Source organism: Patiria miniata, unplaced genomic scaffold (assembly GCF_015706575.1).
Source record: "Patiria miniata isolate m_02_andy unplaced genomic scaffold, ASM1570657v1 HiC_scaffold_24, whole genome shotgun sequence".
Taxonomy (NCBI): Eukaryota; Metazoa; Echinodermata; class Asteroidea; order Valvatida; family Asterinidae; genus Patiria; species Patiria miniata.
Window position 1 is genome coordinate 10,195,620 of NW_024037063.1, and position 27,701 is coordinate 10,223,320.

Below are 27,701 nucleotides of genomic sequence, written 5' to 3' on the forward strand. Positions count from 1 at the left end.
AAAACAAATTTTGACCGGGGTCGACAAACGACTCATTTAGCTTGATCGCATCACATATTTGTTCAAAAGTTTGACACTGCAGCATTTGTAGACAATGTCTGAAATTGACTTTTCGTTTTTTCATTGTAACAATGGGCTTTCAGACTATATTCCAATCTATTTTCGATTTCAATATTTTGATTGCATTATAAAATAGATTCTATGTTTACCCAACTAAAACAATTCTCTTCCTCCAACGATATCACTGAATGTTAATTTTTTTTAATATACCTACAACACACTGTCAACAGGATGAGTTTTAATTTGAGCCCCAAATTGGAATGTTTTCTCAGAGAACAACATTTACACAAACTATTTTATCTTGGGAAGAAAACTATTGGTATTAATTGCCTTTGGCATATTTCTGCAAGGAATTATCACATTTTTTAGGCTTTCCTGATTCTGGTTGCCAAAACTGTTACTCTTCTTTCTCACTTCAAGTGAGGAAGTTTCAGAGCAGAAACAAATAATCCAGAGATGGTTTTAATATTGGGTCTTCATCCTTCGACGGCCCGGCCAGCAAGCCTAGTTTTGAAAGATGTATTGTAATTTGGGCAATTCACAATGCAGTGCGCCACCAAGAGTTTGCCATGGAGAGTTCATTTTTCCCAGTGCATTGTGGGAGATGGTCGACAAATTCGCAGCGCAGGACATTTGAAATTGTTAGTTTTTCCGGCCAAAAAGTTCGTAAGCGTATGATTCGAGTATCTATTTGCCCTTTTTTTTCCGTTTTATTAATACGGAGGTTTTTTTTGTAAGGCGACAGAACGCTTTGCCCCAATCTATAACAAATAAGCTCAAGTTTTCTACTGACACTCGTTCCAATGGGCCATGTTTTGTCAACCGTATACTTGAAAAACAAACTCTCCGTGGCAAACTGTTGGTGGCGCACTGCATTGTGAATCGCCCGAATTGTGTCAACCACATGTCAAAGCACAGGTCATGTCAACACACAGGATGAAAACAACAAAGAAACGCCTTTGTCACTGTTCATTGAACCTAACCCTGCCAGGCATTCCGCTTTCAACACCAAAGCATTAAACAGCCAGTTCCAAAACAATAAGAGCTAATCCCATCGAAAAATGCCACAGTTGTATCCTGCTGCATGCGGTGACCACAGTCTCTGAGGCAGTTTTACCTTGAGCCTTTTGACCTGATAGATCTTGCTACACTGGGTAGTCTTGTCATTTAAACAAGTGTTGCATGTTGCTGCATTCGGCAGGGTTTCTAGCTAAAATACCCAGGAGGGTTCGGGTTAAAAAAACACCGAACTTGACTTGAGTCATCATGACTTGCGACTGTCTTGCGATGACCTGTGTCTAACTTATGGGACTTGTGACTCAATTACAACTGGGCAATTCTCGCATTATGTATCGTCTGTGACAGAGCATTTAAGAGCTCAGTGAATAAACATGAAAGTTTCTTTTTTACATCTCATACATCCAGTAATGGCCTAGCAAATACCAAGACCTTGAGTTTTGATCATTTCTCTGAATTGTTAATTAGTTATCATGGTTTAATCCTGCTATGCCCAGTGCAGTTGGCAAAGAGAATTATCAGACCTTTCAAAACATTTTAAATTTGCCTGACTAAAAGGGTTTTGAAAGGTGAAATAGTGCTGGAACGTTGGGACTTTTCGAAAGCTTTCGGAAGGTGAAACAACTCTGTGGGCAAATTCAGTAAGTTGCATTTCAATACCTTTTGGAAGGAATTGAAAGGTGTGGTAGTGCAGTAACAATAAATTCTGGAGGATTTCAAAAGGTCCAGCATTTTTTTCCCTCCAATTTGCCTGCACCCAGATTTTGGGGTGTTTTGAATGGTCTAACTGGTACAGGACAGTTAATAACTGGCTCTGTCACAGACTGTACACTTCCTTACATAGTGCTGAAATTGCTAACAATCTTTTTCTTGCAAGAAGTCAGACAAAACTGACTACATGGTGTAAGGCAAAAACCCAAATATTAAAAGCTACTTCTCCTAATCCCGGAAAGAAAATTCCACGACACTAGAGATACTTGTCAAGGGTACGAGCCAACCTGATCAGGGAGCAGCACTCCAAACCTTCCTTGAGCCGCATCTTCATGGCGACTGCATCCCCCTGCTTGGGATGCTCCTTCCACCATCTCATCAGCACGGCTGCCGTCTTGTCGCTCGTCGTCCCTTGGCAGTCTTCCAGCGTCTTGATGTCCGACTCCAAGTTGCCGTTCTCGGACATGGGCAGGCGACGAGCGAAGGTCTTCCAGTTGGTCGTGTTGGCGACCAGTTTAGCGACCGTTTCCAAGGCCTGGGCGGGTACATCCCCTTTGAAATTGAACAGAATGCCCCACATTTACAACATTGGCATTAGGACTGAACAGCAACACATCCCAAAGAAAGTCAATCCAATCCTCTGATCAGTAAATGAGCGCCCTCCCAATTACTCCATTTGGAAGTCTTTGATTCTTTGCATCCTTCTATACAATCCATGTGGAGGTAGGTACCAGTACCCCCTTAACGGTTGCAAAAGGGAGAGGGGGGGGGGGAGGGGGGGAAAGGGGTGGGAATAGGGAGTCAGGTTGGCGTAGCGGTACTTTCCTCGCCTTCCACCGCTGTGACCCAGGTTCGAATCCCGCCTGGGCCAATATGTGGATTGGGTTTTCAGTCCCTACCTGATTCTGTGGGTTTTCCCTCTAGAACATTCTGGGGTTTTCCTCCCACCTCTAAAACTGTAATTTCTTCTCATTGTCTCCTCTCTACAGGTTTCTTCAGGCTTGTGAGCTACAGTGCCTGGGGCACTTTTGAGGAATCCTTGGTTTCATTACCAGAAATGATTAACAATTAGGCCTATAATAATAATAATAATAATAATAGGGGCCTCTGGGAGGAACATTTGAACACATTACTGATGACATCTAAGCTCACGTGAAGATACTACATAACCGACATACATATATCCTTGTCATTTGATTGGTGGAGCTCACATCACGTGACTTTCGTTATTACTCCCATTCACGCCAGGTCTAAAAAAGTAGGCTACTATCCGCCCATGGGGAATGAGAAATACTATTGAAGGGGTGGTTTGGAAGAGAGAAATACATTCCCCATCAATTTTGTAGTGAAATAAAAGTTCAAATATCAAATGACAAGGATCTGGACTTTTCCAGTTCACTTGGCTTCGCCTCGTGAAATGGGAAAGTCCAGATTTTACCTTGCGATAAAATTCCTCCCATTTCACTCTGAGCCACTCAATATTTGTATACTATGGCTTCGTGCACATTCAGAATAAAACTATTCATGAGTACTTTTTGCACCGTACACATGCCAAACCAGTATGCGCAAGTGCATCCCATTCAATTGGCTCTTGAAAGTGGTGAAAAAGTAAGGCTATAATTCTGCTTATAAATGGGCAATTCCTAGCACACAGGCATAACAAATCAGACAATTTTACTCTAGGAGCTCAGTTTATAAACATGAAACTTTCAAATCGTACACATCCATCCTCTAGTAATGGTCACAGAGTTTACTCAATGGGCGTTTTGGTCCATTTCTCTGAATCATTTCTCAGAAATCACGATTAAGTGGCTGTGTCACAGACATTACATTTGCATTTGCCCACAAACTTGCAAAGTATGTTTGTGGGTAGGTGCATGTTACATTGCAGGGATGCATTCAAGTCAGCACAAGTCACTCAAAATTCCTCACAGGTCAATCACAACTCATCCTGTCTAGAGTAAAACAGGAAGCAACTATGACAAAGACATTCCTGGCGTCTTGACAAATTATAGAGACCATACCTTCATCACAGCCACTGTCAGTTTGTGAAGCGACGCCGGCCCACTCAAATGCATGCTGCTTCTGGGACTGACTGCCAGAATGATTCTGATACACTGAGAGAGAAAAAAAAATAAGAACAAGTTGGGAAACCTTGTGATGTGATAATGATAGATGTACATTGGAGCGCTGCTATAACGAACATGACGAACATCGCGGGATCCACAGAAAAATGTTCGTAATGGCAATTGATTTCGGGAAAATGATGTTAAGCTGCCAGTGCTCCGGTGCGGTACCGACTTTTCAATAAATAGCGCCCTTCAGAAGTCACCCCTCAGTCTTCAGTGGTTGACTTCCTAAAGCAGCTCTCTGAGCTAAACTGGAAGAGTGACTGACCTCACAGTCGGTGCGGTGCAACAAACTATGGTGCTGTACAAAACTTAGGTACCCTGCATGCCCTGGTAGTAACTGAAAGACGACTTTGAATACATGCCGACTATTGAATAATGTAATTACAGTTTTAGAGCTTACTACCTACATGTGAACAATTGGAAACAGGCTCTTCAAGTTTTGAGATGGAATATACTGATTTCTTCTTCAGTGGCCACATGGCAGCTGAGCACACCAGCACTGTAGAACTTTTCTTTTAATCACAAGACTTAACATGTCTTCACTAGATGGTGGCTAACACAAGACTGAATGCATCTAAGCTAAATCACAGGATGTTGGCCTCTGCCTCACATTCCTGGGCAAACCACACAGGGATCATGAATAAACAGAGCAGGTGATAAAAGGAAGTACGTGTATTGAACTAGTAATAGCAGAAGACCTAATGAATAATAATGAGCTGGGAAAAAAGTCTCTAGTCAGGCCTCCTGCCTGGAGTTGATTACTTTCCCAGAAACTTGGAATGTGTGGCTGTCCCACTCAGGGCCAAAGGACAGATTTTTCTCACAGAAAGATTAAGATGAATAAGCAGAGACACTGAATGCTTTACACACAATAAGCATAGGCCTGTAGCCTAGCCACATGGCCACCTAAATGGCATATAAACAAGTAGTGCAAAGATCGAAGTTTCAGGACATAGATTGCCTCAACCAAATTGGTCTTCTACTTAGTAAATCTGTAGGTCTAATAATCTTGAAATACATAACTATCATTCATCATTTTCCAAATGCAATAGACATCCTTAGTCCATACGATCATTACATTTAGATGCAACCGGTTCAAGAGATATTCAAAGGCCAAAATGATAAAAGAAAACAACTTGATTTTAATACATTAGTGTTACAGCCAAATTAATTTTTTAAAAAGGCCCAAGTACCATTGTAATTAATTCATCAGTCACATACAGCAATGGGTGGCTTTCCCCTTCTATTCCTTGGGAAATAATATACAAATATTGAATGCTTCGAATGGTGAAGTAATTATTAGCCTCCCGAGGTGATCGCCGAGGGAAAATAGAATGCTCCATGGATCACCGAGGGAGGCTAGTTTTACTTCACCACGAGATAAAGCATTCAATATTTGTTTTATAACACTTCTCCCACAGATTCTGCTTGGTTTTAATATTCTAAATTATTTAAATCTGAACACAGTTGAAATAAATTTCAATTTCAATACAAAATTGGTGGAAAATGTACTTCTCTCTTCCAAACTACCCCTTCACGAAATGTTTGAACCCAACTCTGCAGCGCGCTCTCTTTGGAACAAAACGCGCTACGCGCACATCAACATGCATTCGCACACAAATACCGCGCTGTGGATATAATACTTTGGTTGCTAATGGTATAGTACTTTGATTGCTACGGGTATAGTACTTTTGGCCATGCACAGAAAGATAGCAAAATAAGAAAGTAACATGTGACTCGCTCTCGGCCAATCAAGACACAGAATCTGTGGGTGAGGTGTTATAATAGCCACTTGTCACTCTTCTGTTGACATTTTTCAACAACAATAATCGGTACATTTTGTAAACAAAAATTGGGAGCCAAGGATGATGTTCGGTATAGCTGAATGTTTCTGTGTGTGTATGTTTCTCTTTTTGTTGCTAAGATTGGATGAATGTTATGCAACTTACGGTTGAAGGTACAGTTGCTTGGAGAGTCAAAGATGTAGTTGCCTGTGCCGCGTACTTTGTACTCCTTGGGCATGGATAAAACATTCTGATTGTATTGCACATCTACAAAAGCAGGAAAACAAATTGAAAAAAGTTTAACTCAAGAAGGACAAGGATTTGGTTACATGTACCTGTGGGTTGGGAAATTGGCTGTTATAAACTCAAAAAAATGTCATTTTTATGCTAAAAATTGTTTACTTAACAATTGTTGACTGCTGTGATGTGCGACATGATGTTCTTAACACCTGCAGCAGTCAACAACTGTTTTGTTTGTAGCGTTTTCAGATTATCAATTCTTAATTATCAATTCGTCTTAATTTTTAGTTAATTATCACACTTTAATTATCAATGTTCCTTTTGAACTTTTTAATGATTAATTCTCCTGAATGCATTACTCATCGTTTTCCTTGTACATGTATACACATACACTCACACAGTGCCTATGCAATGTGTAGTAATATACTTTTAAGTTTTATACAGAGCAAATGACCTTCACTGCTCACACACAAGTCATTGGTCAGTTTCTTAGTACAACCAAAGAATTGTGTATTGACTCATCCATTCCCCAACATGTTATATTGTGCCAATAACTCAAAAAGATAAATGGTTGTAAATACTGTGTGAGAAATAAACTAAATCACTGCCATGTATTAAACCTTCAGGTTTTGATGCCCTATTGGACATGAGACTGAGCGTTTGACGTTGCAGTTCTCATTGCGCAAAGCTATAGCACGCCGGCAGTTTCCACACGTGTATGCAATGTGCGCAATGAATGCAATGCGATATCACCCTGTCCCTCAGTGTGAGACATGCATTTACATACTGTTCAGACACGTGGCCGTCCTAGACCAATTAAATTACAGTATCCAAGCACACAATATAACAAGACCTTAATGCTGCCACCATGTCAGTCCTGTTCCCTGTATCAGAAAAAAACAGTACCGAATGATGCTTTTTCTGCAAAAAGGAACCAGACTATTTTTCCTTCCAGCCTCGCTTTGGTTACGTTGATTTAAATGGGAAAAATCAAGATGGCCGCAAAATGATAATGGTCTAAACATGGTATACTTGACATTCTCCTGAGGACAGACAGTGTAAACAATGTGATAATTTCACCCCCAAACAAGTAATTTCACAAAGACACTTTTATGTACACCATTCTGGTGCACTTACCTGATTGGACTGTTGGAGATACTCTCTGCTTCTTCATCACGCTTTCTACATCTACACCTCTCTCTTCTGCAAGAGACGCCTTCCTCTTGGCAACCTCTTGCGGACTGGACTCTGGAGATGGCTTACTGTTGGGCTGAAGGTGACCCTGTGCAGTCGTTGCACCAGTATGGCTTATTGCACGAGACGACACGGCGTCGTTATTTCTGAAGGCCTCACCGATTGCAGATTGTAGACGGTTACTCCTGGGCCCTGAAGACTCAGTTACTGTTGCGTCCAATCTTGGAGACTTCGGCAGTCCACCCTCTGGATTGGCATAATACTGGCTGCTTGGGTGCTGCCGTGAATACTCTGCATTTACTCCAGGCAAGTTTAACGTTGGCAGGACTTGGCCCTGGTCGGTTTCGTCAACTCCTCTGCTTGATGCGTCGTCACGGCTACCGTCGCCGTGGGGAGGTACTGAACAGTCGGCCAGACTTGTCATTTCACAAGTATTACGGTCATATCTGTCGGCCGGGGTAGGTTCTGTCATTAGATGGTGGCAGCCACTGTCCAAATGGTCATGATTCTGGCTCTTCACAGATTCCCCAGTTTGAAACGATTCCAAAGTGAAGGCATCATTGCACTGGTCAACAGCTCCAGGAGTATGCGACCATTCGCGTCCATTTAAGTCTCTCTCATCATAAGATTCATTCTCACGCGATGCACCATTTGCTAGTCTGCAATCCAGTGGCTCTCCAGCTGCTGGGTATGGCAATGCTGACCACGGACCCTTCTGCGCAGTCCCATCCCGAAAGATTTCCTCCGGAGCGTGCTTCCCTGTCTTAAAACCCTCATCTCCACTGCCTCCGAGACCCATCGCTGGGCGGAGACCCTTGGGCAAGCTGCAACAGTCTGCTTCATCCATTGTTCCTTAGAAGAATCTGTTGAAGACTGAAATATCTTCTTTGCACAGAGCCCTGGGATGTTTGAATCCCGCAGTACATGTACCGGTAGCTGTTCACTGAAGTAACACCGAAGTCATGGTGATATTAGTTAATCATAAGTGGTGACACTATGAACTCCTGAAGTCAGGGATGGCCTTTTTTAGGAGAGCTTCACTGGATTGCCTTGAAGTCACATGACGAGTAGAGGACTAGGGACTGGTCCGCAGGACAACACGAAAAATCTGGATGAACACTGATGGCAAGATCTAGAAAGGGAATCAAACGTGATGCAAGTACAATTTAGAATTGATTACCTAACTAGTACCGTAATTTCAATGATTTCCTGGAGTGATTATCAGGTGGCTAGTTATTCTGCAATTGCTCCTTTAATCCTAACCTCCCTAACTCCATTAAATTCCATCCCCCCATTTTGGTGGATTTTGGCGGACTTGGTCCAGCAGTTCCAGGCGTGGTTTGAATGAATGTTGATGATGGACTTAGGCCTGGAATGGAGGCCTGACGCAGTGCTAGGGGAGCACGATTAATTTTGCCTAGCATCCTCTACTGCTGTTGTCATATATAGCCATGTGTACTAAGTCCATCAACATCCACCAGGAATTGGTAGCAGACTAATACATGTAAGTGATAGATTTTGGAGGACTTGGTCCTGTACTTAATAGTCAAAGACAGTAAGGAGGTAGTGTTAACTCTTAACTTATACATGTATACTTTCATATAATCCAAAACTTGCACTGTTCTTTCACTACAGTCTTTGATGTGCACAAATTGAGGTTCTCACAATTTCAGACACCTCATTGACACACACACAAATTGAAGGGGCCTACAAACATACATAAGTTATACACAAAATATAAACTGCTTTTAATTTCATAACAAACTTCAATTAAAGTAATAACATGACATTATTTCAGAAATCAAGCAGTCCCGCACATATTGCATCGTGGTAGCTTGGAAAACCAAGCTCAGTCGAAGGCCTTATGTCATAATTTAGGATTGGGTACAGATTAAAGTATTTGCTCATGACATGGTACTTGTAGATTTGCCATAAATGGCAAATCTACCATGTCATAAGCCTTGGCTTAGATAAAAACTGGATTTTCTAACAGTCGATTTCCTATTTTCTAGTTCCGGATACCAAACATTACTCAGTCTGCTTAAATCTGGCTCAACTGATCCACGAATTCAAGTGACATTTTATATTATATTTTACCTTGAGTGATGGAGCTTAATTTACCAATTTAAGCTCTTTAATTTAAAATATGTGACGTCAAAAAGTACCGATGCCACTTTCCTAGTTCAGGATCGGTTTACTCAGATCCAGACTAACCGTTTCACATGAAAAAAAAAATCACACGAGAAAATCAATTTTTCAGCCAGATTCACCTCGAATCCAGCAAATTTTCTGATATTTCATTTAATTTTTTTTCAGAGAGTCACCATAAATGTTTTTGAAACGTTCGTCTACAGAGCGACAGCACAAACACGCACAGGCCAATATGAAACCTTTGCTTCACCCAACACAGAACACATCACATAAATTTAATATAAAGCCCGGGTGGTTGGGTCCTACGTACCACACAATCTGAAATTAGGCAAAAAGATACATTCATTGATGGCAAATTTTAAAATACATTAGAGAATCTACTACTGTATTAGAGAATCTACTACTTATTTTGATTCAACAAACATTCTATGCAAGAAATTATACGACTGTACAGTAGGCTTACCAACAAAATTATCATTGATTCGCAGCTCCTGTGACTTTCTACATACCATCTGAAACATTTCGGGGTCCAAGTTGGAAATCTAGCCAAAATTTCTTTTCTAAATTTTGTTGAAAAGATCTTTGTTCATCAAGAAGCTTTCCTTTTTTTAGAGTTGGCCCACTAAACTGGGGCGCTAGAACTTCTTTTATTGAATTTGACCCAATCCAAAGTTTCGAGCAAAAAAGAGGTTCCAGCACCCCAGTTTGGGTCCATTATTTTTGAGACCAATCCAAAAAAAGGCAGGTTTTAATTTGAAGTGATCCGGACCTAGGATTAGCATATCACCCGTTATCTACAGAGCCCAGACTCTGTGCAACGTCTGATAATATCTAAGCATGCAGATTTATGCGATCCCGCGCCTCAGCCAATCGGAGTCGACTTTTACTAAATCGTTACATCATTTCATTCCCAAATCAAGATTAAATCGCGTAACATAATAATATAAACAGAGCGCATGATCACAGCCTTTGTTGCTATGTTAAGGTTTTTTTATCCATGTCTACATCACGCGTACCCCGAGAACTATAGGTCTTGTTACACAATACACAAGACCTATAGTTCTACTAGGCCGAGTAGTTGGGGTATACCACGCGACAACTGGCACATGACGGGTGAATGACTGAAGACCTGATATTATTGATAGAAAGTGCCCGCTGGAAATCTGGAGGTCATGCAAGGGGCGGTTGTCTTGCATAATTAATCAGCGAATCGGCTGAAATATAGATAAGCAGTAGTCCAAGTAAACTTAGACCCAACTTACCGCCTTTTTAACATTCGGACACGGTATGGCGATCGCCAAACCATGTCCGAATGTTAAAAACTAAAAAAGACGATAAGTTGGGTCCAAGTTACTCGGACTAGATAATCAGGGGATTAAGAAAAATCCAGAACTAATTAGGAAAACAAATGTAGAGTATGGGACTGGGCGAATTTGCAAATACACACAAAATAAAGTTTCATTTATTTAGATCATGTACACCGCTCCGCGGAGCATCATAGTTCTATGAGTAGACCATGTGCATGTACACTGCAGTATGAAAACCATGATAATGCATGGATGTTATTGTGAGACTACTCAAGCGTGCATCCAACCACAGACAGAACCTTTTCAACACGTGCATGTTAACACTACAGGCAGGACGCGCTGCTGGATAGCGCAGAGCATGCACAGCTAGCTTTGTTGACATGCTGAGACTAGTCAGAAACTATTTTTACATCAACAGGTTAAAAGAAAACAACCACAAATACGACCAAATTTTTCAACCAAACTCACAGAAAGTTTGATTATTCAGCTTCCATTGTAAACAGGTCGAGCAATTGATTCGCAAACAAGCACAACACTGTTCACAAAATTCAAGCCAGCGTGCCAAAAGATCGTCCACCTCAAAAGGACGCTGTTTCCCCAGCTAGCTAGATGCCCTGGGAAATGGTGTGGAATGCAAACACGCGCGAAAGAGAAAAGACTGGTTCCCGCCCAGAATACAATGCAATTTGAAAGGATAACCAAAGATCCGGGAACCAGTCTATAGGACGTAGAGAGAAAAGAACGGGAAGTCCCATTGGAGTCTTGAGCTGGAAGACTATTAAGACGAGTAAATACACTTAAGTAGAGGGTACCAGTCTATATTGAAAAAATAAATCCCACACAAAAATTAGTCAACAGCTACAGCAGATAGATGGCGCACTTCTACTTTTGTGGAGTAGCCATATGATCGTCATTTCGTTCGCAGTCGGATGGTTTGTTTGCATTTTGCCTGCACAAATAAACACAATGTCAGAATTGTCTGGCAGGTAAAGAAACTTGAGTGACATCGCACAGGAATTTCCTCGTATCGAACTGGAGCTTGATGCCTAGCCTGCAAACTCCAGCAATACCTGAGAGTGTAAGTGTAGTCGACAGTCCCACGTACATGACGTACAGCGCAGCAAAACGGAGGCCACAAGTGGGACGTCACGGGGTGTAGCGGAGGGTGGGGCATGGGGGGGGGGGGGTGGGCGGTGGGGGGGGGGGGTGCTAGAGCTACCAACAGCTCAATTTTTGAGGGATTATTCTATTTCTAGTCAAAATTTTAACCCCCAAAATTTGGTTCATGAAATTAATTGTTTCACTGTATTGCGCCATCTTGCCCGTGGGGTAGCTTGACTGTAACTCCAGCTCTAAATTGCCTTAATGCGATAGGCATTAGAGCTACCCGTGGGGCAATTTTACACGCATTGCTATGTACGCATCGTCATTGGAAAGCTTTGGCGCTTCCAAGTCATCATGTGTTCATTCCACTTTCCAATTCCAGGTGCCAGGACACAGTCGCAGTGTCCCTTTAAGTTTAAAAAGAGATTTCAGCTTAAATATCAAATGATCTCAACATCGGCAGCAAGCGCTGGTGGTCGATCGAGCGGGTAAGACTAGTGTGTGTTGATTTTGACAGTTTGAGAGTGCTCTTGGCATGCATGGTTCGATTCCCATGGATGATCATTAAGTAAATAACTGATTAAAAAGAGGGAAGAACCCATATTTAGGCTGAAAAAAAAACAACATTTCTACTTCCAAATTACATGGCATTTGAAAATAGGGTAGGTAGGTAGGAATTGGGTTTTTTGGGCTAATTTTTTTGGTATACAATCATATGGAGGTGTCTGCGAGTTACTCCTAGAACTATGAGGCTCCACGTAGTGGAGCCTCATAGGTTCAGAACCCCGCAAAATTGTTGTCAGCACAAAACACTAATTAAGTACAAAAACGTCCATCCCAACGAAGCCGTTTCCCACAGAACCGCTGCACAGTTTGCCCCTAAACTCCGTACAATACCTCATGACATACTCACGCTATGTGCACTCAACAAACATCGGTGGATTCTGTCGGTTTTTTGCAAAAATGATGGAAAATATGCCCTTTCCGCACTGAGCCAACCTAACACTTGAAATTTGCACGCGCGCAGAACGATCGCAGTCATTTTCGGTTCGATTGCTCGGAGCGCGCCGCGGGGGGTATGGTGTAGGAGCGGAACGATAGTATGCGCATGCGTACAAGTGCGAGTACGTACCCCCCGCGGCGCGCTCCGAGCATCGAACCCGAAAATGACTGCGATCATTCTGCGCGCGTGCAAATTTCAAGTGTCAGGTTGGCCTAGTGCGGAAAAGGCATATTTTTCATCATTTTGCCGAAAAACCGACAGAATCCACCGATGTTTGTTGGGTGCACATAACGTGAGTATGTCATGAGGTATTGTACGGAGTTTAGGGGCAAACTGTGCAGCGGTTCTGTGGGAAACAGCTTGGTTGGGATGGACGTTTTTGTACTTAATTAGTGTTTTGTGCCGACAACAATTTTGCGGGGTTCTGAACCTATGAGGCTCCACTACGTGGAGCCTCATAGTTCTAGGAGTATCTGCGAGTAGTAAAGGGTAAAAGGAAGTAATTGATGGTTTTTGTTTTTTCCCCTCATATTCCCTCCAAAAAATTAGGGTAGTGGCTGTCTAAATAGGGTAGGTACCGGTACCTATGGTAACTGGAAGCAGAACTATTGTGGGTTTTTTTTTGCCCTTAAAGGGAAAATACAACATTTGCAAACATCAAAAAATAAAACTACCAAATCATTTTGAAATACCTTGCTGGACTGTTAGTGAATGACAGTGTAAAGCATCCTGTAAAATCATGGCACCTGGTATACTGTCATTTTCAAGAAAAGTGGTAATTTTGTATCAATTTCCAACGCTGATCGGCCGATCAGCGTTGGGAAAAACTGGCTTTTTTCAAATACTGGCCCCAGTTGACCATCGCGCTTGTTTGCAGTACACACCTATGAACGGGTTCAAGCCAGCTAGACTGGTTCCCTGACCTTACAATTCCCCAATATATGTAAACTGCTCTGTTTCTTCTTAAATGGAGTCAGGGAACCAGACTACAGGGAAATGATTGTTTTTCTTGGTTTTTATAGCATTTTCGAACCCAAAACCTCAAAAAAGTCAGTGTAACTATATTTGCTATATATATTTCCAACCCCCCAATTCCATCCATTTCTGAAAATTACAGCAAAATCAAATGATGTATATTCCCTTTAAAGGGAATGTACATCATTGGTTTTTTGCTGTAATTTTCAGAAATGAACTATTTGAGGGGTTAGTATAATAGATCAAATATGTTTGAAGTTTGCGTTCGAAAATGCTGGAAAAACCAAGAAAAACAAAAATGTTCAAGTAGTCTGGTTCCCTGACTCCACTTAAGATGAAATGGATCAAAAATGCCGGAAAATTGTGAGGCAATAGGGAACCAGTCTAGCTGGCCTGCACCTGTTCATGAACATGTAACCAGTAGCAAACAAAATTTGGACTGGAAAAAAAATGGTAAACTTGAAGCAGTAGTTGAAAATAGTTAGGTTTTTCCAACGGTGGTCAGCTGACCACCGTTGGAAATGTATACAAAAGCACCATATTTCTTGAAAATGACTTCACAGGATGCTTTAGACTGTCATTTTACCAACATCCTAGTAAGGTATTTCATAACAACTTGGTAGTTTTATTTTTCGATGTTTGCAAATGTTGTATTTTCCCTTTAACTGAATGAATTTGAAGTTTGTCAACCAAGAAGTTTGGCAACACTGCATGAGGAAAGTTGGAGAAACGTTGAAGTGCGCCATGTTGGGGAACACCGCTACATTTGTAATAAGGCCAAATTGTGTCGGAGTCGGAAATTCAAATATTTTAAAGTGGACAATTAATTTTTTATTTGACAGACAATATTCAAGTGATGTTTCAAGGCTCCAAATCGGCACAGTATTATTCCTACATGTAGAATGAGAGAAACCAATTTCTAGCCTAGTGTGCAGTAGGCACCCTGCGTTCCTCAGACATGACGGAGAAGCTTTTCAAGGTTATTCTGGTTGGTGATTCGCTGGTAGGCAAGACTGCCTTTGTGCAGCGATACGTGCACAGCAGATTTGATGAGAATTACAAGGTGACTGTTGGAGGTGAGTTGACCTTGTTTATGAGCTAATTTAAAGCTATATAGTCCATCATTTGCAGCCATCCGAAAAGTAACTGGCGTAATTATTGTTGAAAAACAAACTTGGTTGAAAGATAGTAAGGGAACTAAACTCCCTGTGAAATTATTCTTTCTGGGAAGCTGTCATTTTGAAGTTATCAACGAAAGAAGGCATTTCCAACGGTGATTCTTAAGAAGCACCGTAGGAAAATTTAAATTAGTAACTAGTTCGTTTTGTTATTCAGCGCAGCGCGCACAAGTATTGTAATGACGCACATGCGCGCGCGGTTGTTATAATTCGTCGGATCAGTGCGCGACGTCGCGTATAGCTGCAATTCAAAACAATTCAAAACATGATTCAGTAATTTTGATTTGAAGTTGAGATCTTAGAATGCTGTTTTTCTTGGAATGTACAGCTGAAGCTTAGCTGATACTTCATCAGGTTAGTTGTTCAGTATCCTTCATTAGATTTTGAACTCTTTTGTTGCTTCAAACGAACAAAATGCACAAATTACAAATGATGGACTGTAGCTTTAAAAGTAGACCTGTAAATGTGGCGAATTTACTGGACTACCTCCGTAAATAAAGGCCACACACTTGGAAAATGTACCTGAAAATGTCGAACTTTGTCAAGTTTTGATTTTCATATTTAGACCGCTTGTAGTTTGTTTACGCTTTAGAAGCATACTCGCCCTCTAATAAAGCGATAGAAAAGTACTCCCTCCTTTCTCAGACGTCTATTTTTCGTGTAAATTCCAGGTTCGTTTCCATACGTTTGCGTATCTAAATTCTAACACAATGCAATAATAAAGTGCATAAAAAATAGACGTCTGATAAATGCGGGATTTCTTTTCTATTGCTAAGAGGTGAGTATGCTTCTAAAGCGTTAATAAACTACAAATAAGTTTTAATGTGAAAATCCAAACTTGACAAAGTTCTACATTTTCGGATGCATGTTCCAAGTGTGGCCCTTATTTACAGAGGTAGTCAAGTAAATTGGCCACATTTATGGGGCCAATTTAAAAGAAACTGAATTTTATCATGAAATCAGTTTTAAAAATTGTTGGAATCGTTTGGACTTTGGGGTCAAGCACCATATTCCCAATAACACTGGTTGACAGTGTGACAAATAACTACTTCAATACTTGACCAATATGCTTACTAGATTTTTTATGGTTTTTCTTTTGTTTGCCAGTTGATTTTGCATTGAAGAAGATCCAAAGATCAGAGGATGAGCTGATCCGAATTCAGCTCTGGGATATTGCAGGTAAGCTGCAAACAATCCTCTTCCAAAAAGTAGCACCATAAATGTGTCTCATGTACTGGACTTTCTCTGTGTTGTGAGCTCTGCATCAATGCATGCTAACTTTCTTTGAAAGCTGAGCTTCCTGAATTTGAAATCTATACTGATTATTGACATGGTAGTCTGACTATCACCCATTGTCCAACAGAGTCCTCCCCGTATCCAACGTCTGATATAACTAATCATGCAAATTTTATGCGGGCCTGTGCGCCAGCCGATTGGATGTGACGTTGTTTGGATCACAAAGCGGACTAAGCTGTTGATTGATCAATTTGGGCTGAAATGTTTTTGTAATACAACAACTGGTTACAGAGGACCCGTATACAAGGCGCTTGCTGAATGGTCAGAATCTCGAGGTCAAGAGGCAGTCTTGTTTTGCATAATTAATCGCAATATCTACTCAGATATCATAGACGCTTGTATACAAGTGGATATTCCATAGACTACTTACCTGGGGCCAATTTCACGGCGCTGCTAAGCACAAAATTGTGCTTAGAACAAAAAAGGCTGGCTTATAAAAGCAGGTTACCAGCCAAAACTCCACGGAATGTATGTTGCTTGTGATTAGTAATTCAGCTGTTGTTTGCTTAGCATAAAAAACAAATGGGGTTTTGGCTGGTAACCTGCTTTTATAAGCCAGACATTTTTTGTGCTAAGCAAATTTTTGTGCTTAGCAGCGCCGTGAAATTGGGCCCTGGTTCATAATCAGGAAAAATCAAGAGGTCAAATGTGCCTGACCCATGACCTTGAGAAAAATACTGCAGTCATTGTTTGACAAACTCTCTCCAAATTTCGCCTGAAAATTACATGATAACTAAAAGTCTAAAGGTATCAGAATTCAGTTTTTCCTGGTTGTTAACCACATAAGTAGCTTCCATAGCGCATATCAATTGGAAACAAATCTAGATTTCAAATTCAGGAAACAACTTTTCAGGAAATGTGCTGACAATATGTAGGAAGTCCGGTAGTTGAGACACATTCATGGGGTTTATCATGTATTAGTATTAAGGGTTGGGGAAGTGAAGGTTAAATAGAGATATACAGTGTATACATCATAAAAAATATATAAAATGTATTAAACTAATGTAAGACTTAAAGGTTTGCATGGTGGACATGAACAATGAATGGGAGGTTTGCGGTAACACCATGTGAATGAAAGATATCCCTAGTGAGTTGTGTGGTTCTGAGAAGAACCAGTGGTTTAACTCGACGTTTCAAACAGTATGCTTTGTTCATCATCAGGAGACGCCTGATGATGAGCAGAAGTTAGGAACGTGGAGTTAAACCACACAACTCACTTACAGATATCTTTCATTCACATGGTGTTACCGCAAACCTCCCATTCATAGACTAACCCTTACCCTACTTGACCCTCCAACGCATGCCAATATGTGCCTCAAGAAAATCTCCTATGTTTTTTGCATGGCCCTCCAATATCTGCCATGTCATTTCAAGGGTAACTGGACAGGCACTCCAATACATGCCACAGAGAACAATGAGAGTCCTCTGATAACAAAGTGAGTGCCCCCAGCTGGTCAGTATCAGGCACCCTCCAGGGCCTCCAACTCCTGCCAATTGGAGCCTTCACTGTCAAGATAGTTTATCTGCCAATATACTGCAGCTGGAGGGCATTGGCATAACCAACTGACATGCAGTAAACTACCCTCAGAGAGTAAGGGTTAATGTACAGTTTTGTAGAAATTAAAACATCTTCAGAGCTGCTATCGGTACTCTTAGTATTTGTCTGTTATCGTCCTAACTTTTTTATCCTCTTTATAATTTGTTTGACACACTCTCTTTAAAATCTAATCCAAGCAACCAGCTTCTCTTGTTAGATAATCCTGCAGTACAGGCATGATGTTTTGGGATTCAGTATAGACCCTTTGCAGGGCAGCCATATTGAAGGTGCACTGAATTTTTTTCACAAGGATATGCACGAGTAGACGCTCTGTGCATTCATTGTCTGAATTAAATTTTTAAAAATACAACAAAATAGCTACTGTATGCAAAGGATCTTTAGAAACATGCAAATTGGTTTTTGTTTTTGTTGTTTTCTTGCCTTGTAAATTGCTTATTAATTTTCAAACATACATTCTGTGCCAAGTAGTCCTTTCAGTCAAAATCAATCAAGTGACTGTTTTCAACAGTTAGGAATTTCCAGCCTGCGTAAAGCAGGATTGACTGGCTGTGACAGTTTAAGGAACTTGTTACAGCTATGCTTTGACTGTGGGTGATTGATAAGCCAGCTGTGCCCACAACTTGCCTTCTTTATCTGTTCATGGTCCGTTGACCTAGTTTGACTAGTCACAGTGCTTGTTGGACATATGATCTGACTGCTAGTGACTAGCCTGTGTTAAAGGGAAGATACAACCATCAAAAATAAAACTACCGAATTATTTTGAAATACCTTGCTGGACTGTTAGTGAATGACAGTCTAAAGCATCCTGTAAAATCATGGCACCTGGTATACTGTCATTTTCAAGAAAAGTTTGTATCAATTTCCAACGCTGGTCGGCTGACCAACGTTGGAAAAAAACTGGCTTTTTTCAAATACTGGCGCCAATTGACCATTTTTAGTTAGTCCGCATTTGTTTGTAATCGATTACACACCTATGAACGGGTACAAGCCAGCTAGACTGGTTCCCTGACCTTAATATTCCCCAATATCTATAAATTGCTCTGTTTCATCTTAAATGGAGCCAGGGAACCAGACTACAAGAAAATGATTGCTGTTCCTGGTTTTTATAGCATCTACGAACCCAAAACGTCAAAAAAGTAGGTGTAACGACATTTGCTATATTACCGACCCCCAAATCCATCCATTTCTGAAAATTACAGCAAAAGCAAATGATGTATATTCCCTTTAAAAGTATACATTGTACATGATGTAGTCGGGGAAGTGGATGAAATTCATGGGAATTTTTCTCTGACTGTTTAAATCGTAGCACAAGGGTTAGTACTGCACACTTGTTCTGATATATATAAAGACACTACTATCAAAAGTGGTATCTACATCATAATGGCATAAGGGCAATTCCACGGTTACTCACGTTACATTTTTGATGTACTTTTGAGTTTCCTTGGGCCGTACCGGGTAATTACCTTACTGAAAAGGTTTAATAACTGTTATCCCCATGGTAGATAGAGTAGACCTACCAGTAGACCTACCTAAGCACCAAAGATGGCATCCAGAAAAATGTGTTATGTATGATAAACAAGACACACATTACGGTTACTCACGTTACATTTTTGGACATGCATAAAAAGCCAACATGCTTTGAGCAAAAAGTGTCCTCATACAGGCAACCTGTGGAAATGTCTTTTAAATGGATAAAAGACCATGCCATGGGGCACACATAATAAGAGTAAAACAATCCTCTAGAATCTTCCATTTTTTTGCAATCCACAAAAAACATGGTTACTCACGTTACGGTTACTCACGTTACATTTTTGGTTACTCACATTACAAAAGTTACTCACATTACCAAATTTAGTTGCCTTTTATTCTTAAATGTGTTTATTAGTGTCAACAAAACACTTATATTTATATCTATGTTCATGCAAAGAATGATAATCCTAAATACCAAAATTTAGTTCATTAGAAATGTTGGTGAGAAAACTTTTATATCTTTTCGGTTACTCACATAACATTGACCAAAAAAAGTATAAAATGCTACTATTTGACATCTAAAAATGGATGACGGCTGTGAATTGACATATGTTTCAGAGATTAAGACTATCATACATGCTAGAAATAAGATTATGATTGAAATATCTCAAATTGCATTAATAGCAATCAATATTTAAACTTTACCAAATTGTAGTAAAAAAATATTGTTGACTTTACGACACGATTTTTCAAAAAATGTTTTCAGATAAAATTGGGTTTTCTTTGTTAATTTCTCATACCTAAATGTATCATCTGTAATAAAAATGTGCAACTTGGTTAAAAAATCAAATTTTTGTTTTCTTAGCCATGTCCATCAAACCATGGAATTGCCCATAATAGTTTTAACCGCAATGCAAATCGATGATATTCTGACAAGAATGTTTTGTTGAACATGCATGTAGGAGGCTGCAGTGCACTATTCTCGGATGGATATAACGGTAATCACTGCCTAGTACACGTATGTCGGTTGTAGTTGCATGAATAACTCTCCAGTGCAAATCAGTAACCATGTTAACCATAACAATGGGCATGCTGCACCCCTATTCAAATCAGCAATAATGAATTAAACCAGACAGCCATATATATTCTTTTCTTGCTCAATGTACTGTAGACAGAGTAGGCCCTACTCACCCTAAAACGAACACTGCTTCTCACACTTCACCAAAACTCTCCAAGTTGGATCAATGTTTCATTGTTTGGTTTTTTTTGACACACACAAGCTCATTGGACTTTAACCAACAGGAAAAAACCAGGTTCAAAATTAACCCTTTTCAGTCAGGAATTGAAAATCATCCATGGTTGAACAACTCTAAATGATAGTTTTGTGTATTTCAAATGATGCATGCAAAGGCTCTACATATTTGTGTTTAACATGTAGCTGTTCCAAATTAAAAAATGAATCATTTTTTTTTGAGTTCATGTTTTACGGCACGTCAAAACATTCGGCTTGTAACTGGAAGCATCTTTCGATTATTGAGAAGCTGAATTTGTGGATTTTACTAAATACCAAAATTCCACTTGTCCCAAGTCTTTTGCAAAACTTTTATGAGTGAGCGTTAATGGTCCCAATGTCGCAAAAAAATACCATTATTGTAATTTATAGTTTTTTATTTAACAATTTTTCGCACAGTTGTTTATTCAGTTGTATCATAAACATAAGGCCAAAAAAAGTAATTCTGCTTCCGGTTTCCCTACCTACCCTATTCTGACAGCCCCTACCCAATTTTTTTTTTTATGGGAAATATGGGAAAAAAACACCCACAACCATCAATTTCTATCTATTACCCTTGACTACATGCAGACGCCTCCATATGATCGTACACGAAAAAAAATTGGCAAAAAAAAAAATTCCCTACCTACCTACCCTATTTTCAAATGCCATGTAATCAGAGGCAGAAGTTTTGTAAATAATAAAAAAGGTGTTCATTATCCCTTCAGCATTTGTTCAACTAGTAGTAACCATAGAGCTATATTAAATTACTAGAGCATAACTCGATGTACAAAGTAATGCCTGATGGGCGCATCCATGTTTGTGCACAAACCTATGGAAAACTCGAAATTTTGTACCGCTTTTGTACGACTATTTGCATATCTGCATTTGTATTCCATACCGGTGCGTCATCGAAACCGATACGCCCAAAACCGAAATGCACGATCAGCAAATGAGCATTTCATTTTGCTCTACGCAAACAGCGCAACGTGTGCGCGTCCCTAGCTCCGCGCCTCCCTGCAGATGCTTTTCGCCGTGACGTTAGTGAACCGTCATGACGCGCTTAAGTTGTTTGCGTATCTTCTACTTGCGCGTTGCATTTAGTGTACACTTTTAAAATTCAATCCATCTGTTTTGATTTTGTTCTACAAACACGCGCATAAATTAAAATGTCTGCGCCCAGAGCGGCTTCAAAGTGTCTCCACGCACAAGAATGAGGAGTAAGCGCTCTAGTAATTTAATATAGCTCTATGGTAGTAACCCATTTGTGTAAATGTAACAAGTGTTTGATGTGGTACGTGTATTCATAAAGACTAAATACATATTTTATGTTATTATCACTTTGCAACATTAAATAATTATGTACTATTTTCAAACAGTTATATTGTGATCATGTGGTAGAAGCATGCTGTATGTATGCTGTTCCCCCAATAACATGAAAGGAATAACATGCAAAATCATCCTTTATCGTTGTCCTTTCAGTTATTTCCTTATCTCCTTTTGTAGAAAGACATTTAAAATAATGATATTTTTCATATCTACATTGTTATCAGCATTAAATTATTTTATGCACATGTACCTTGAGCCCTGATAGGTGTGTGTTGGTAAATTGCAGACAGTGTTTTGTATTGTAAAAAGTTCAAGTATATATAAAAAAAAATGATTGCAATAATTTTAGTGCAATGCTGGAAACAATTGTACATATTTTAATCTTGTGCTCTTGCAATTTTAAAAATGTATGTTCCCTTAGAAAAAACTCTATTTGCCTACAAGTTAAAAAATTTAAATGCACACCCTAATGCACGCAGTTGTGTTTTACATAACACGCGGGGACAAGGCATTGTCTTTCCCTTAGTCCCTATAAAATAACTCTCTCCCATGAGCACACAAACATCTTAACAATAAAACTTTAACACAGGTCACTGCATGCACGCATTAACATTAATTTACACACATTAACCCCTTAAGGACGGAGAGCGGTCATGGCCGCGGCCGCTAATCCTCATTGGAATGCAGTTGCCAGCTGTGGTATGCCGTGGCACACCGTGGCACACCGTGGCACACCGTGGCACACCGTGGCACACCGTGGCACACCGTGGCACACCGTGGCACACCGTGGCACACCGTGGCACACCGTGGCACACCGTGGCACACCGTGGCACACCGTGGCACACGGCTAGTGGGTAGTTCCATAGCTGCTGCTTTTGTGCAGTCCTGCTACCACACAAAGGCTGTGCAGTCATGCGGGCCACTTGCTCTATGTGTGGAGGAATGTCCCCATTACACCCGTCCTTAAGGGGTTAAAAATTGACACATGTTCACATTAGGCCAAAAAAAAAAAAGTCTCCGGTTTCTGGTATGCGCGCGCGTCGCCGTAGCCATGCGCGTCGGCAAAATGAAAAAGTTTTTTTTTCAATGAAAGATGATGTCTCAAAACCGCCAAACTCACTGGTTTGACTGGAATTCTGCTGCTGCACAATTTTAACGTGTTTTAAGATGGAGTTATGATCGAGAATAAGCTTAATGTAGCCTCTCTGAACTCCCATATATTTGCACTAAGTTTAGTGGGGCACCATTTGCAGTCATCAGTCGACATTTGAAGCAAAAAAGTCAGGTAAAAAAAAAAAAAAGCCGCGTCGCCGCACCACTTTTTGGACAAGCTCCATACCAGAAACCGGAGACTTTTTTTTTTTGGCCTTACACACACATTTTTTAAAATGTACATGTCGTAATTGTATTGTAATTGTATTGTAATTAATTGTAATTAATTCCATGATAAAATGATCCCATTTATGCGAAAGCGCATTCCATCTGAAGATGAGTATTTTTATTGCTACTTTGTGCATATTTACATTGCAATAAATTAATTTGAACTTGTAGGTAAGAGGGAATGAATCTGACCACTTGCTATTAATTGCAAACTTTGGGTCTGACTTAAGGGGTGATTATATCCTGCAAATAAAGTAAGTGCGTGGTCATGTTAGAAGTAATTACAGTTAACATCTCACTCTCTCAGTTACACTAGGCAGTGCTGGTTTTTCTTATCTGGTTGAATTCTCCCCCTTTACAATCTGTTTACCAGTAAGAGGGGTATATTCCACCCCTCCTCCTCCCCCCCCCCCTTGAAAAATCGTAGATCTGCCACTGTTAATGTTTTGATCGGTCGCAAATTTCAATTTTTGTGAACAGGCCAGGAACGGTTCAGCAGTCTGACCAGAGTGTACTACAAAGATGCCTCGGCATGCGTCATCATGTTTGATCTCACCTCACCTAAGACGTTCAAGAGTGTCGTCAGGTGGAAGAATGACGTCGATTCCAAAGTCTTCCTGCGAGATATGAGCCCTGTTCCTTGTCTCTTATTAGCAAATAAGGTAAGCCGTGATGTCACTTAGTAATTTTTTGGATAAAGGCTTCCAAAATATAATTGTCTTTTTACTATTGCTTTTTTTTTGTGTCGGAGTGGTGTAAAATCTATTGGGACTCGAACCCACGGCCTCAAACCAGCCAGCCTACCCTGTCAATTAAGCTTGGTGATCAAGTGGGAGACGTCTTTACTTGCTAGCAGGAGGTTGTGGGTTTGAGACCTAATGTCAGGTGCAACAGTGTGGAAGTGCCAATAATAAGGGTTATGTGTGCTTGGGAGGTGTTAAACACTAAGTTTAAGACTGGTTGGAGACTGGAATGCAGATAATTACGTGAGGCGAAAAAATGCCCATTCATAAATACCTTTTCCATCAAAAATTAAAAATTTTCGGTCCAAAAGTCAAAGCAAGTCAAAAATAAAAAAATTCCCAACGATTTTAGCTACATGTATATAATGGAGTGTCCAGCTTGCTTTTACGGAGATTGGCGTGCACGTCACGCGTACTGCACGATGATGCAAAGATGCAGCTGTGGTGATTGCGTTGTGAATTTCAGACTATAAAATATGTGAACTTTTAACCAATTAAACTGTAAAAGGCACTGGATTTCATAGGAGTCCAAATTTTATGTGACACTAGAAAAGTGTTTTAGCGAGCCAGCCATGTCTTTATCATCTGTTTAAGACCGGCCACGTGACGGGCTCTCGACCAATGGGAATGGGTAAACTGTCTTGGGTATTTATAAATGTATAATTTAAACTTGACTGTTTTCCTTTATAATCAAGTCGGATCGGGATGATCAACGCGTAACGGAGGAGGAGATCAAACAAATGTCTCAGGACCACAACTTTGTAGGATGGAGCAAGATCTCCGTCAAAGACAATGTCAATGTAGAAGAGCCTATGCTGTAAGTATTTTGCTTAGCATATTGTTATTCTTTAGTTTCATGGAGCATGTGAAATGGTTAGCAAAAACGTTGTGCTTAATATAGACAAGAAGGTCTCCTAACCTGTACTTTATGTAAGCAAGCAAGTTATTTTCCATGAGCAAAAACAATCAACGGGAAACCAGTCACAGGTAATATGTATATCTCTTGGCATTTTGGCTGGTAATCTGAAGCATAACTTTACTTAGTTCCGTGAAATTCGGGCTGATCTTTCAGAGTTAATGCACATTGTTTGTCAACGCAGTGGTCCAGAGCATAAAGTCTCTGGCTAATCTTACTATAATTCCAGGAATCTCTGTCTGTCTGTCTGTCCGCCGATTATCTCCAGAACCGGGCACCGTATGAAGTTGAGAATCGGCGGGTGTATTTCTCGGGGCCACAGAATGTGCAGTGCCAAGTTTGAAGTTGTTTGGAACAGCGGTTCTCGGTTCTCGAAAAAGCTGCAAAAAAGCAGTATTTTCGGAGGCAAACATGGCAGCTTAGAACATAACACCACGCACTGCCGTTCTTTTCAATTGATTACGTCATGTATAGGCTAAAGCGCGCGCGCTCAATATGACGCAAACAATGCACGGACACACGCACGTGCAGTGGTGTAGGCCGACACATTGTCCAGTACGGGTGAATAGCACTGCATACCATGTTTTCGTATGTACACGGGCACATTATTTTTGCAGTCGACTGAGCGACCATTGTAGGTGGTCGAACTTCAAACTTGGCACAAACTTTGACGTAAGTGTGCGTTCAACCTGTGAAAACAACACCATTGAATCGCGTGCGTTGTTTGCACGAGCAGTTCTCCAAAACTCTGCAAGTATGCAACCTATACCAGCGGCAAAGCAATTTGCGCTTCCCGAACATGCACATTTTAGACGGGCACTGCACTAGTAATATCTAAAAGCACAAGTTTGACATATTCAGAAAAGACGTACAAGTTTGTCTTCCCAATATAATTTTTAAATGGTTAAAAGTCTGTGATCCCACCAGAAAATGTTTGACATTCACCATCCACGATTCAAGATGTGCTTTCAAGATGCTAAAATGTATGGCAGTTTACTCAGCAGAGTATAGTGTGTTGTAAATTTTTTTTTTTGCCTCGTGAGGTGAAAGAAATCAAACAGGATAGAAATTGGCCTCACGGCCTCGCGAGGCAGCAAACAACGCCGCAAAAATTCACTGCACATGTTCAGTATGTGCTGAGCGAACGGCCTCAAGAGACTTTTTGCTCAGCATGTAGCTCTTGTGTGCGGCGGGCTTTATGTGTTTATTTGCACTATTCCTCATTCAGGTTTCTAGTTGAGGAGATTCTAGCGAGGCACCAGTCTAGAGGTCGGGGGTCAATTATCGCCGAGTTCACAGACGACGACGGGAGGATAAAACTGCCCCACAGTTACGACAAGCAGAGCAAGTGCTGTTGGCTTTTATAACAAAGTAGTCAGGCAATGTGAACTCAAGTACGAGCTGTTTGCACAAAGCACCATCCTCTCAATAGAGAAAGAATGGTTAGAGACACTTGAGCAGAGCTGCAATCAAGTTATCAAAAGTTATCATAAGTCAATCACAAGTCATTATTAGTCAACTACAAGTCATTAAGTCTGTGGTCTAGTCACACTCCATTGCAGTGAACGACATTCCATTTTGGGAGAATGATTTTTTAAGCGGTAGGCCTACCTCGGGGAACCTCAGGGTTCAACTTCAACCTCGGGGTACCTCAGGGTTCAACCTCAACCTTGGGGTTCAACCTCAACCTCGGGGTTTAACCTCAACCTTGGGGTTCCTCATGGTTTACCCTCAACCTCGGCATACCTCAGAGTTCAACCTCAACCTCGGCATACCTCTGGGTTCAACTTCAACCTTGGGGTTCCTCAGGGTTCACCCTCAACCTTGGGGTACCTCAGGGTTCAACCTCAACCTCGGGGTACCTCAGGGTTCAACGTCAACTTCGGGGTACCTCAGGGTTCAACCTCAACCTCAGGGTACCTCAGGGTTCAACTTTAACCTCGGGGTACCCCAGGGTTCAACCTCAACCTTGGGGTACCTCAGGGTTCAACCTGAACTTCGGGGTACCCCAGGGTTCAACTTCAACCTCGGGGTACCTCGGGGTTCACCCTCAACTCCGGGGTACCTCAGGGTTCACCCTCGACCTCGGGGTACCTCAGGGTTCAACCTCAACCTTGGGGTACCTCAGGGTTCAACCTCAACCTCGGGGTACTTCAGGGTTCAACCTCAACCTCGGGGTACCTCGGGGTTCAAGCTCAACCTCGGGGTACCTCGGGGTTCAAGCTCAACCTCGGGGTACCTCGGGGTTCAAGCTCAACCTCGGGGTACCTCGGGGTTCAAGCTCAACCTCGGGGTACCTCGGGGTTCAAGCTCAACCTCGGGGTACCTCAGGGTTCAACCTCAACCTCGGGGTACTTCAGGGCTCAACTATTTTGTTTAATTTGCATTCTTCCCTTGCCAATTTTGTACCGCTGTCATTTGTGACCTCACTTGTGATTTGTGATTTACTCAATTGCCAGTACAACTCAGCACTAGAGCACCATGGGCACCACACCCCTATACTCCGCTGCATTCATCTGATGAAGGGGCGTGTGCATACTCGGCTGAAACTGTTTTGTGCACTGTGCTAAAACTGCGTGCGTTAGCAGTGACTGTGTTGTGGGGAATTTTTTTTTTTTTATTGTCAGGAAATTTATATTACAACCGAGTTATGGGGACTTTCTACTGTCCCCACAGCGTCTTTGGTCCACTCAATGACAATCGCTGATTAGGCGTGCGGTACTCACACCTAAGAAACAAGTATGTTACATATTTTTCTTTACATCTGAGGACTTGGAACAGTGTGTTACGTATACCTGTGAGAACATAGAAGCGGATGTACAATCTTTATGGGATATGTTGAGGGAGAGTTTAAGACCAAACAATGGGAACAAAAGATGGGAC

The 27,701-nt window shown here is 41.0% G+C and overlaps 2 protein-coding genes across 3 annotated transcripts; one reads left to right on the forward strand and one right to left on the reverse strand.

Annotated features, from left to right (window-relative positions):
- Positions 1-1,723: 1,723 nt before the first annotated feature.
- On the reverse strand, positions 1,724-11,316 carry LOC119731725. Its single transcript, XM_038204950.1, has 5 exons — positions 11,065-11,316; positions 7,082-8,270; positions 5,870-5,971; positions 3,813-3,905; positions 1,724-2,340 (listed from the first exon to the last, which is right to left on the reverse strand). Exons 2-5 carry the CDS (start codon positions 7,983-7,985, stop codon positions 2,045-2,047), a joined length of 1,395 nt encoding a protein of 464 aa, XP_038060878.1. The 5' UTR covers positions 7,986-8,270; positions 11,065-11,316; the 3' UTR covers positions 1,724-2,044.
- Positions 11,317-11,432: 116 nt separating this feature from the next.
- On the forward strand, positions 11,433-26,546 carry LOC119731726 (ras-related protein Rab-7L1-like). 2 transcript variants are annotated; one of them, XM_038204951.1, is made up of 7 exons: positions 11,433-11,674; positions 14,521-14,754; positions 15,964-16,035; positions 20,143-20,178; positions 23,640-23,821; positions 24,598-24,719; positions 26,047-26,546. In XM_038204951.1, the coding sequence occupies exons 2-7, from the start codon at positions 14,637-14,639 to the stop codon at positions 26,183-26,185; spliced, it is 669 nt and encodes a 222-aa protein (XP_038060879.1). In that variant the 5' UTR covers positions 11,433-11,674; positions 14,521-14,636; the 3' UTR covers positions 26,186-26,546. The 2 variants fall into 2 exon arrangements, with proteins under 2 accessions (XP_038060879.1, XP_038060880.1); XM_038204952.1 differs by lacking the exon at positions 20,143-20,178 and having other exon boundaries at positions 11,434-11,674.
- Positions 26,547-27,701: the final 1,155 nt, after the last annotated feature.

Excerpts from the sequence above, each read along its gene's own strand:
- LOC119731726 (XM_038204951.1), top strand. The coding sequence starts at position 14,637 with ATGACGGAGAAGCTTTTCAAGGTTATTCTGGTTGGTGATTCGCTGGTA. Across the intron at positions 14,755-15,963 it reads TTACAAGGTGACTGTTGGAG|TTGATTTTGCATTGAAGAAG; the intron begins GTGAGTTGACCT and ends TTTGTTTGCCAG. Across the intron at positions 16,036-20,142 it reads TCAGCTCTGGGATATTGCAG|GAGGCTGCAGTGCACTATTC; the intron begins GTAAGCTGCAAA and ends ACATGCATGTAG.
- LOC119731725 (XM_038204950.1), bottom strand. The coding sequence starts at position 7,985 with ATGGATGAAGCAGACTGTTGCAGCTTGCCCAAGGGTCTCCGCCCAGCG. Across the intron at positions 5,972-7,081 it reads ATCTCCAACAGTCCAATCAG|ATGTGCAATACAATCAGAAT; the intron begins GTAAGTGCACCA and ends CTGCTTTTGTAG. Across the intron at positions 2,341-3,812 it reads TGACAGTGGCTGTGATGAAG|GGGATGTACCCGCCCAGGCC; the intron begins GTATGGTCTCTA and ends TCAATTTCAAAG.